This window comes from Echiichthys vipera (genome assembly GCF_963691815.1).
Source record: "Echiichthys vipera genome assembly, chromosome: 17".
NCBI classification, from domain to species: domain Eukaryota; kingdom Metazoa; phylum Chordata; class Actinopteri; order Perciformes; family Trachinidae; genus Echiichthys; species Echiichthys vipera.
The window spans coordinates 22,065,197-22,077,389 of record NC_139842.1 but is presented as its reverse complement, the minus strand read 5'-3'; the positions used below and the strand labels follow the sequence as shown (position 1 = coordinate 22,077,389).

General features: G+C 41.3%; 1 protein-coding gene across 1 annotated transcript in view; it reads right to left on the bottom strand.

The window, feature by feature from the left end:
- The window catches only part of LOC310959834 (transient receptor potential cation channel subfamily M member 4-like), a 49,298-nt gene extending 38,634 nt beyond the window's left edge, over positions 1-10,664 (bottom strand). Inside the window, exons 1-6 of the mRNA XM_083931295.1 lie at positions 10,592-10,664; positions 5,340-5,401; positions 3,659-3,836; positions 2,352-2,532; positions 1,754-1,923; positions 281-458 (exon numbers count right to left, since the gene is read on the bottom strand). Coding sequence (XP_083787421.1) covers positions 281-458; positions 1,754-1,923; positions 2,352-2,532; positions 3,659-3,836; positions 5,340-5,401; positions 10,592-10,657 — 835 coding nt within the window. The 5' untranslated portion in view covers positions 10,658-10,664. The remainder of the gene's footprint in view (positions 1-280; positions 459-1,753; positions 1,924-2,351; positions 2,533-3,658; positions 3,837-5,339; positions 5,402-10,591) is intronic.
- Between the last annotated feature and the right edge of the window lie 1,529 nt (positions 10,665-12,193).

The following is a 12,193-nucleotide window of genomic DNA, read 5'->3' as shown; positions in this document are numbered from 1 at the left end:
TTAATTAATGACCTAAATCATCAAGGCAAGAGTGAGCCTACTTCCAGCGCTGCTGACAGTTGGAAAATCAACTGAGGCGATCTGTGGCACATCTCAGAGAGCTCCTCTGCATGCATTACATCATGTCATTACACCATGTGTAAACTGAACGCTTAACCTATGATATTTTTAGACCTACATGCAAAAGCTGAAAGACCTGACTTCAACAGCTTGAGGAACCAGAAATATTACATGCTCCATGTTTGAAAGAGGTTGTTAACATTCTGAGTCTCTGTCTCACCCCAAATGCCAGTGCGCTGATGGGAAATGTAGTCCTCCAGGTTGGCACGAAAGGCTGTCTCTCCCCCCCGGCGGCCAACACTCCCATCATCCACCAGGAGGAAAGCTTGGCAGTTGTTGTCCAGGCAGCAGGAGTCGCGTGATGTGTTCTGGACGTAGTAACGAGCAGGGAAACTCCCCTACGAACAGACGGCACAAAAGTGGACGTGAGGGAGTTCGTTTTTACTGAAGAACCATTTTCTAAATGCATGTGTGAAAACAGGAGGTGGGGGGGGAAAGGCCTAATTTGTTGTTGTAATACTAATTTCAGCCACAAGAGTGCACCTACCCAAACTTTTTACCTATATTTAAGTCATAAATACAACGGATGACCTCCTGTCAGGGCTTCTTTACTAAAGCAATTTACCTTATAGAAACTTATTGAAACAAGGACTCACTTATAAACAGACAAGATGATCTTAAACCGTATTTTCATTTTCCACAAAGATAACATCTGCACTGGAAAAGCAATTCAGTTCTTTTTTCAATTCAAGGCAAACCCTGATCCAAACCAAAAAAAGGGTTAGAGTCCTCTAGGTGTCTAAATGGGGGATTTTGGTGGGTTTCCTGGCCATTTTTATCAATTCTTGAGTGGTAGAAAACTAATTTGCATTACAGAGCATGGGAATGAGAATCATATACTCACGGCATAATGCTATTTTATGCACTGAGGCCCTGAAAGGCAAGGTGAAAATAAACTTTTATTCGGGCATTGTTGGCTAAAACCCAAGTTTAACTTGTGCATAGGAGATACTATCTTGTGCGTAGAAGATTAACTTTAGTTAGGCTGTTTTAAGGGCGAGAGAGTCATGCTGAATGAAGGGTTTGGTGCAAAATACAAAGAGAATTGAAAGTTCAGCCAAATGCAGCGTACACAAAAGGTTTTACCTCGTTAGTTTACTACAAATCATGTCAAACTTAATGAAACTGTGCATAGGCGCTGACTTGGGTTAAACAGTGTAGCTAGGCTATGTTATTAGAAGGTCTGATGGAATTGGGCTTTTCTGTTCAGGGATCAAGTCTCTTTTTTTCACTCTACCAGCGCTCCACATGGCTCAATAATATTTACGTGTAGTACAATGATGTCATTTAGTCTACATGAATATTAATGAGCCATGTGGACCCAGCTGAGATAGTATCCTCTACATACCAGATAGTATCTCCTACACATGAGATAAACTTAGATTTTGGCATTGTTTTTCTTTCACCTTACCTTTCAGGGCTTCCGTACAATTCATTTGTATTTCTATTTCTTATCAATGATTTCGAAAAGAACTCGACACAGTGCTGAATCACAAATGAATCTTCAGGTTCCCAGCTTTTAGATGATGTCTACCACTTCTATGTGTAATTTATTTGTGTTTGTGAAATGTGCAGGCTCTATGGAGGACTTTCTCAGGACAAGCTTGTGCTATCTACACTGTCTGATGAGTACCTGGGCGTTGACGAGCTGCTGCCTGTTGTGCACCAGACCCCAGGGTGCCAGCCCCACAGCAATCACTTTCTTCTGAGAAAGAGCTGGAGCTGCGGCCCCATGGTCCCTCACCGCCTCGCCCACACAGCGGGCCACGCCTTCCCTCAGACCCCCCGTCAAGATCCAGGCCCCTGGGCAAGAGAATGAGGCGGGAGCTCTTCAGTAACTCAGCATACAGTAGTATATACATGCACACTTATAAATTACATAATGTTATTGAAGTTTCCAGTATCATATATCTTTGGCGTTGATGAAATCCAATACTCTGCAGATGTTTCGTGTTTAAAAGCCACAGAATAAAGCTTAACCCTAACCCTAACCCTTTCCCGGAAGACTTTTAATGTGAGACATCTGCAGGAAGGGTTGAGTTTTATTAAACGCAGATCAAAGCAAAGTAGAAATGACTTCAATGAATTAGTGCGTGAAGACAACAGGAGAAACAACAGAGGGGTGAGCATCACATGACTGTCGTGTAGTGATGCCGTTATAACTGCTGAAGGTAATAACTATGCATTCTCAATGGTTTCTATTGATCCCTGTGGTAGCTAAGGGTGCTTACCTGTGCTCTGTGCGGCCCGAACCAGCCCGTTTCTCAGGACATCTCTCACCCATGTTTTGATCTTCTCATGGCCTTCACCTCCCACCACCGACACCACTAAGTTGGGCGAGGGCAGGCCCCAGTGAGCCGTCATCAGGGTGAAGACGATCTGAGGCGGCGTGTCACAGGACAGCCGCAGAAACTGGACAGGACAAAGAGAGAGTTGTGGCGTCCGACAGATAACTAGATAAAGGAATACATTCATCAAATCATTTTTCCAATGATTCAGACAAAGATGCAATTCACCAAGATATTTTAACGCCATTCAAACTGTTCGTCTGACCTCGGTGTCTATGGAAACTACACCTATGGACCAGTAGACCAGCATGCTGTCCTGTGTCTCACAAAGTTTGACTACCAACCCGTCCCCATCAGGTCCAACACGAAAGCTAAGAAGGCTGGGGACAGCAGCTAAACCTATTTTAGCCACCTATAAAACAATCCGTATCAGTTTAATGTACGCTATATTCAGAATATTTCCACAGCTTTACCTTGCCATCAGACAACCCTCTTTAAGTCAATGCTCTCGTCAAAGCCACACACGCCATTGACATTTTACCAGTAGGTGTCAGATTCAGACTGTGATAGCAGCACATTTCAGTACACACACACAGCCGCGGGTTAAGCAGCCTCTTGATGGCAGCACAAGCAATTACCATTACTTTTTGCACAGCCCTCATTGCCACTTTAACCAAAGTTCTCTATTTATGCTATATTTTAAACATATATAACTCATAATACACTGATTACACACAAACACACATATATATATATTGTTACAGCTGTACTGTACGTGTTCTTTTCCATCACCTTTAGTTCTATGTAACATTGCTCAAAGAGGTGCACCTGGCCTGGGAAGGTGGTGTTTTAAAGCTCTGGTGCCAGCAGTAGAAGAGCAGGGCCTGTGGTGTCGGGACTGCTTGTTAATAAATGAGTGTTTTAAAGGGGTTTCCTGAGGTTGATTAGTTAGTGATTAGGGTTACCTATGGGTGGGGAATTGTAAATGTTTTTATACACTGTGCATAGCATGGAGTAAGCTACAACTACATTTAATTGCACAATCCTGCATTTTATGAAAATATGTAGTTAAAGGGTGGGTTCATCTACTTGGATTTGGTTGCAGTTCTTTTGTTTGGCAACCTAAAGGTCCTAGTCATCGGGCTGGATCACTCCACCATATTGTGTGTGTGTGTGTGTGTGTGTGTGTGTGTGTGTGTGTGTGTGGGTGGGTGTGTGTGTGTGTGTGTGTGTTCAGCACTGCCACTCACATGGCTATGTCTGCGTCCAGCGCCAGCAAACTCCAGCGATCCGAAGGCGTCGGTGGCACACTCTGAAGAGTGCTGCCTGCTGTCCCACTGAGTGACAATAGCTGCTCCAAAGAAGTCCCCTGTTGCCACGGAGTCATGCACCTCCCGCACGCCACCGCACTGACATAACGCTCCATTACTGTCACAACACACACATCCGACAAACACACACAAACTTGTTTGTCTGTGATTGATAATGCCTCAAATGTCCTGAGCCATCAAATGGGAGCCAATGCAGACGCTTTTTAAAAACACTTAATTCAGTATTTATTTTATTGCATTATGAAGTGATAAAAGAACAAGTGAAGACAAGTAAAGGGTGGGTATAAGCACATTGTTATAGACCTTTGATGTCATCTTTTTATCTTTCTTTGCAAGCACCTTAAGCTAATAATAATCTCCTTTGTCCATTAACGATGCCCCTTCTTTCTATACAATGATGAGTAAATATGGTTATGTTGTACCCTACTAGATTTCTCTATTATTATGATTTGCTTTGTTTATACTGTATGTATTTGTGTATTTTGATTTGCGATGTCAAAGCACTTTGTAAACTGCTGTATTAAAGGTGCTATACCATTAAAGTTAGTATTAAGTAGAGGGACACATAAACAGCCAAAAGAATAACACAAAGAGGCTTAAATTGGGGTTGTGTGATCACAGCCTGTCTGCAGCCTTGGGTAGTGAAGAGAGAGTTCTTAAAATCACTACTGGAGAAGAAGAAAGGATAAACAACTGCCTCTTCTTCCAGAGAAGTAAGATTAGATCATCTCAATTATCTACTTAAACCGCAACATAATTAGAAGGAACCCGATCTAAAATCAGTCTATTATACATGTATAAACAATACAGCACAATATTCCAGGAGTAAGAAAGGGCTCCCTTTCTTTAGCTTCCACAGACATGGGAATGCAAACATGACTGACTATGCTATGTACAACAAGTTTAACAAAAACAAAAGTAATCATTGAGCAATAAAACTAATAACGATTCTGTAATGTTGCATCTGACAGATTGCCTCTAAATTTCTGGAAGGGGCCAGGTTGCTAAATGTATCATTCGATTCTAAAGTGTTTAATGCCCCGAACTAGATTATTTCTTAGTTTTCTTCACTGATTTGGTGGAAGTTATGAGACAACAACCAACATTTGATGACAGTGGGACATCAGACTGTTGTTGAAGGCTGATTCTATGGACACAAAAAGTTGCACGTCATAAGTATAGTAATGAAAGAAATGTCATAATGATATATACGCTGAGGTATTTGGATGTGTAAGAGAAGGGGGGCTAGGACAGAGCCTTGAGGTACTCCACAGTTCAGAGGGGAAGTAAATCATATGAAATCATGAAGAGTAGTGGGGCAATTCCTCATTGAGAGGCAGGAGATGAACCACTTGAGAGCGGTTTATGAAATTCCTACAACATGTCTTAGTTTAAAATAATAATAGGAGAATATGCTCTGTTGTATCAAACGAAGAACTTAAGATCAGTCATATCAGGGCAGGTCCTTCAACAGAAGGGTTATGATCAGAAAAACAATAAATCACAGAATCACACAGTAAAAAAATATTGATTCCTCATGACTTTCACATCATGAATCCAATACCTTTTTGCATTCTTGACTAAAGGAGAAAGAGATTACCTGAACGAGTCTTCAACAAAAGTGGTGCACACTCGCTTCTTGATGATCTTGGGAATCCAGCTCTGTGAGCAGGAAAACAGTTTGTTAGAACCACGAGTACAAAGGAAGGTTATGGTCAAGTTGCAGTTTACATAATATATGTAGTGAAGACTTTGAAGGGATTTAATTTTAAAATAGTTAAGGGTATTTTTTGGGTGACCTTGAAGTTTTTAAATGGACGTGTATTGTGTAATTGACGTCATTCATTTCCAGTGAGAAACATGCTGTCTTCCCTCAGGGAATGCTTCTACGAGGAGTACAGAGGACTGATAGAGAAAACAATTGCCTGAAGCTGAATATCAGCAAAACCATAGAGCTTGTGATGGACCATCAGAGGAACAGGAACAGCACAAAGTTGGATCCATGACATTAGACGATGCTTCAAATTTGGATGTTGCTGCAAGGAAGCTACAAATTCTAAAACGTTGATGCTTCACACATCTTCAACCCTGCAGCAAAGAAGATCTGAACAACCAGCACAGTTTGAAGATTAGTGTCAGTTCAGTATCTGACCAAATGTTTCCTCTCCTGTTCCTGAGTTATGGACAGAAACATTATGATGTCACAGTGACCTTTGACCTTTGATCTAGGTGAACACCTGTGCCAAATTTCAAGAAGTTCCCTCTGGGCGTTCCTGAGACATGCGTTCACAAGAAAGTGATGGACGTAAGTGAACAATGACCTTACAGTTGTACTCCATAAGAACTGAGATATCTTGTTTCTAGCGACCTCTGTGGTAATAAGATGTAACTGCAGGCGAGCCTGTTCTTTCTATGGTCATAGGAAAAAGAATGGACGGAGGACAGGTAAAATGGCGCCCATTCATTCCTATGGAAAGCTGCTCAGTGGCGCAGTCTCCCTTAAGGCCGTCGCCATTTCTGGTTCTCGTGAACGCGGGAGGACTTACCGGATGTAGAATGTTAGTGAGTCCATAAAAAAACGAAAAAACTTTGGACACAATGCACAAAAGGTTTGAGCAGAAGAGTTGTGTCTCTCCTGGAGCCTTGCACTGGGCTTTGAAATATGAAAAAAGCCCCTCAGGGCATCCTTTAGAAATCGAGGACGTAATGACAAACTGAAAACATGATGCCAAATCTCATGTGCAGTTGACCCAAAGTCTCTATTCTGGAAATGTGAAGAATGAGTTCTTCTTGATACGTGCTTATTCAAGTAAGACATCTAACTGTCCTTTCCAAGGAAACATGTTAACAGACCTCCAAAAGGTCAATGGCTGAAAGAAATGTCCTGCTTTGTCTCAATGGAAAAAACTATCTGGAGACAGTTTATACATTGTATTGAAAATGGTGATTTGAATGACATGATTGCCATGGATTAAGAGACACAGGAAGGCTGGGTGGAACTTAAGATGTTAAGTGACCATTTTTTAGTTGGTAAAAGTGGAACCTTATATGATATTTCTCCAGAGAGAAACACTGTTTACTATTTTTTTTGTTTGTGCACGTTTTGCTTAGTTTTCTGGTTGTTCGCCTGTGTTTTGCTTAGTTTTATTCATGTGCATGACTGTATGTATGTATTGATTCATGGATATATATAATATTCAAAGACCATTGTGTTCTGGACTCAAAATGCTTCTTTTTGACAGACAGATAACTTTACCTTAGGATTACTTCCATCACTAAGTGAAAAACAAGTACAGCCTTCTTGACAGCCAGAATTGTAAAATCAAGAATTAAGTCAATCCTTTTGGAAGAATAACAGGGGCTGCCTTTGAAAACTTGTTTTGTCAGTTTATACAAACCTCGACTAACTGTGCTGACTTGCCTTGAATAGAAAGAATACTTCAGTATCAGTATTGTCTTTACCTGTTGTTAAGAGTAAATGAAAAACAGGTCCAGACAGAAATCCTCTCTTCACTCACTTTCATATATTTTACTTTATTGATATAATGATCACACTTGAACAAATCATTTGTGAAAACCCTGTTTTTTTATCTCATAACAACCAGGAATCTGAAACCACCTGTTTCTGCTTAACTCCATTGTTATGTAACTGATACTCTGTGGCTGAGGTCTTTCTTCTGCATGCCCTGCCTTCTGTCTTGTGTTTTGTTGGGATGTCTTACAGAGGGAAGACCAGTGTGTTTACATGCACACAGGGAACCAGGTTACTAGAGAAATCAGGTTAGGCAGGAACTCGGACAATACATTAACCCGGTTACTGTAAAACCCACTTCTCCACGACAGCTCAGGAATCAGATTTCTCCCCAGTAGCTCAATATTAGTCTGCAATTTCCCAGCTTGGGATCAATAAAGTACTTCTATTCTATTTCTATTCTATTCTGGCATTATTCATTTGGATCAAAGGCTTGACTCTTTTATATGAGACTGTGCTTTCTGATTTGTGTGTGAGTCTCTAAAACATCTGTAAAATCTGAAACCACCGTTCTTTAGAAATCTGATAACTACAGAAAGCGAAAGATAACAACCCAGAGACTTTAATGCAGGTAAATACTCAGTCAGTTACGAAGTGCAAATGCCAGCACAAAGACCTGAGCATGATTTGTGTTACTGCTGAAGTGACATATTAGCTGAACATAAGCGCCTGACTCAGTGACGTAATTTGGTTCTCAGCCCAGTTCCTCCTGTAGATTGATCTCCTCCTGGGAATATCATCAGAAACCGTTGACTCTGAGCTGGTTTCATGTGAAACGGCCGAGGAAGGAATGCACTACACGGTCACGAGATCAAACAGAGAGGATTAAAAGGCCGCGGCAAACAGAGAGCGACAGGCAGGAGAGGGAAGCAGCCGAGGGATCAGCTGTTTAGAACAATACGACAGGAGCGAAGTGTCAGGGCAGCGGAGAATGAGAGAAATGTCAGGAATGGATGGAGAGGGTTTCAAGTTGAGGCATGATTGAGGGGAAACTACCCTGCTGTGTGAAACGGTCCCTGATGATAATCTTAAATGCCACCCTTCTGTAAAACTCCCAAAGCAGTCCTTTTACGTTGGACCTTTAACATCGCCAGTCTGCAGTATCTCAAGAAATACACAGAGAAAAGTTAAATACGTGCGTTGTTGGACTTGTACTTCTATAGCACCTTTGTAGTCTTCTGACTACTCAAGGCACTTTCACAGTGATTGTCACATTCACCCATTCACACAGACATTCACACTGATGGCAGTGGACATCTACATACCATCTAATGGTATGTAGATGTCCACGGACATGTGGACCGGGGGAGGTGAGGACCGAAACCAACGATCTCTCGAAAGGAGGACAACCAACTCTGCCACTCAGCTACAGCCGCCTTGTTCTTAGGTAAAGGCTCCGTTATTCTATGGTTCTCTACCTCTTTGAAAGTCTTTATGTTTTGTGTGTTTTATTCAAACCATAGTGTCCATACATTTACAGGGTATGGAAATATAATCGTACATGTTGCTCATTCTCTATACCCGTGGCACACAAATTACAGGTTGTCCATCAGCGGAGCTTATGATTGCAGTTTGTTTGCAGCATCACATGTTGTCGAAGCTCCAGAACAACCACATTTCATTTCTGCCTGAGGAGTTTATGTGCATTCCTGCCTGGGCTGCTCTTCAAGTCTAAGTTTGCAGTGTTATAAAAAAATGCTGCAGGGTGCTCTCGTGATGGGACTTGAACATTTAACATGTTATTCTCAAAGTTATGGACAAATGACACAGGCCGGGTTGGCTTCTGTGTCAAACTATCAAACTACCTTAAAAAAAAAAAGAAAAAGATCACATCGGCAATGTATAGATTATAACGAATATAAGAATATGTCAAATGTCAGCAAAAAAAGCCCCTCATTTGAGTGTATACAGGTCATAAATCAACCAAAATATAAAATACCCCAAATATTTATGGGAAAATGCAAGGATCCGCTTTGTTTGAAACGAGAGTCCAGGAACATGTCTTAATAAATAGCAATAATCAATACCCATGACTAACTGACACCTAATATATTCAAGTTTAGTTTAACAAATTCATATTCAAACTAGTGACCATCTTACGAAGGGATCACATAGTTCTGGAAGACATGACCAAAATCATCAATCCCAATATAATCCCAATCTGTATAACATAAGGCATGTTCTCTGATGATTCAATTAATAAATATTCTAAATTAAATAACCACATGGTAAAGCCTATTTTTACATACCCGTGTGTGGATTTAATACATAACATACATTCAACTTTACTTCAAAATACAAACTCAAAATATTTCAGACCAGATTATGTGAGAAATGTGAGTTAGCATGTGCTTGTTTTTATCAAAACACACGTAACTGTGTATCATGACATACTGTATCGATTTGTTTGATTGTGGAATTATCCACATTATCCTGAGGATCACAACAGCCACAATACCAAACCAGGCCAGAGGCCATCGCTGACCTCAACCTTCATTTTGCTCTCAACTACACCTGCAAAGAATTGTGACCTTGTACAATTTTCAAACTTGACCTTTATCTTGATCTACACTACACACCTGCAATGTTTTTGTGACTGCCTTGCACAGTTGGAACCAATCCCAGTGACACAATCTTTTACAGACAGACAGAAATATAAACAAAATCTCCAAACCACCTCTGTGTTAGCTTCCACTACAGTAGCTGTCTTCAGGACCCCTATAGTCCATGATGACACACACACACACACACACACACACACAGAGAGAAGATGTGCCAGCGTTGCTGATGAAGCTGGCAAATATTAAATACTACAAAATATATTTTACAGGGGACATTCCAGCTACCTGGAATGGGCTGGTCATGGATTAACTCCAGTAGAGAAACAATGGTAAACTCAAATTTCAAAAAGTCACACCTTTCCTTTTAGGCACCAAAATAGTTAGACAGTAGAACTACAGAAAAGAAATGGCACTAAAAAGTATATTTACCTACTTGGGTCACTATGCAAATGTACAGTAGATCTGCTAAATTCGTTTAATCTCATGCTGATCTTTCGCTTCAGTCTATCTAATGCAAAATAAAGGACAAACCATGAAGGGTGGTCTGGAGAGCTTTTTGTTTGAATGTGAGTAAAGAGACAGAAACTTCATACCAGCACTGTGAGCCTGAGGCATTTCACACGGCAGTACAAGTCTCATCTGGCCACAGCAGCAGCAGCAGCATCAGAGCCCCGAACACATCCTCTCTCCTTTGACTCCCACAATACCCAACCACTGTATTCACACACACACTGCCTGCGTCTCCCCGTGCACACATACCTGGTCCTTCTCTTTCTTACTTCCAGCTTTTCCTCCTCCGTCCCTCTCTTTGTCCAGCTCCTTCATCCTGCGCTGCAGCCGTGGAGTGCGATCACACAGACCCAACCGGGTCAGCTGCGCATCCTGCAGCTCCGCCCACAGCCTCCACTGCGCTCAGCCCACCGCAGCCACCAGCCTAAACTTCTTACCAACATGATGAATTCTCTCCCACACACTTTAGAGCACTGGTGGAACAAATACTCAGACCCTAAAAGTACCAGCAGGCTCCTTCAATGTAAAAAAAAAAAAAATACTCACACATGTAGGAGATAATCGAAATATAGGATTCTATAATTTTTTCTATATATATATATATATATATATATATATATATATATATATGTATCAACAGTAAAAGTCGGTGTTCTGCAGAATTATTTATTGTTTTCCATTCAGATCCAGTCCGTATGGTGAAGCACAGGGGCGTGCATGGGGGCGGGGGGGACAAAAATGCATGCTGAAGTGCCCTCTTGGAAGGCAGAATGTGTGCTAAAGTGCCCTCTAGGAGCCAAAGAGTGTGCTAAAGTGCCCTCTAGGAGCCAAAATGTGTGCTAAAGTGCCCTCTAGGAGCCAAAAAGTGTGCTAAAGTGCCCTCTAGGAACCAAAATGTGTGCTAAAGTGTCCTTTAGGAGCCAAAAACGTGTGCTAAAGTGCGCTCTAGGAACCAAAATGTGTGCTAAAGTGTCCTTTAGGAGCCAAAAACGTGTGCTAAAGTGCGCTCTAGGAACCAAAATGCATGCTAAAGTGTCCTTTAGGAACCAAAAACGTGTGCTAAAGTGCCCTCTAGGAGCCATAATGTGTGCTAAAGTGCCCTCTAGGAGCCAAAATGTGTACTAAAGGGACCTCTAGGAACCAAAACGTGTGTGCTAAAGTGCCCTCTAAAATGTGTGCTAAAGTGCCCTCTTTGAAGTTGCTCTGATGTTCTTAGAGAGAAGAATATTATATATTAATTTAGTAAAAAACGTCCAGCACCGTCTCAGGTCAGCAGTATATAGCAGCGGTGCCCGATCCTGCTCCTGGAGGGCCACTGTCCCGCATGTTTTAGGTTTCTCCCTGCTCTAACACACCTGAGTCTAATGATTTTCAAACCTGTGACAAGCTTCAGCTGCTTGATAACAAGCACATCCTAAGACTCAGATGTGTTGGAGCAGAGAGGAACCTAAAACATGCAGGACAGTGGCCCTCCAGGAGCAGGGTTGGGCAGCCCTGGTCTTTAGAGCTGCTCTTCAACAAGAATTAAAGTTTGATCTTATTTTATCTCAATATTATTTTCCACAAGATGATTTTTAACTAACATCAGTCCTGATCAGAGTCATATTCATAATTACCACATATGCATTCATTTTCAGAATTTGAACCCTTTAAATTCCAGTTTATGACTTGATGCCACTACGTTTTTAAATGAAAAACACAACAAAAATGAAAATGTTTCAGTTTCCTGGGGACATTTTTGGGGGGTTATCACAGGCTTTGAGTCTGCTCAAATCATCCTACTCCACCATGAAAAAAATAGGTTTTTCTTTATTGTGTAACAAAACTGCAACTAACGTTTGTGCAACTCTG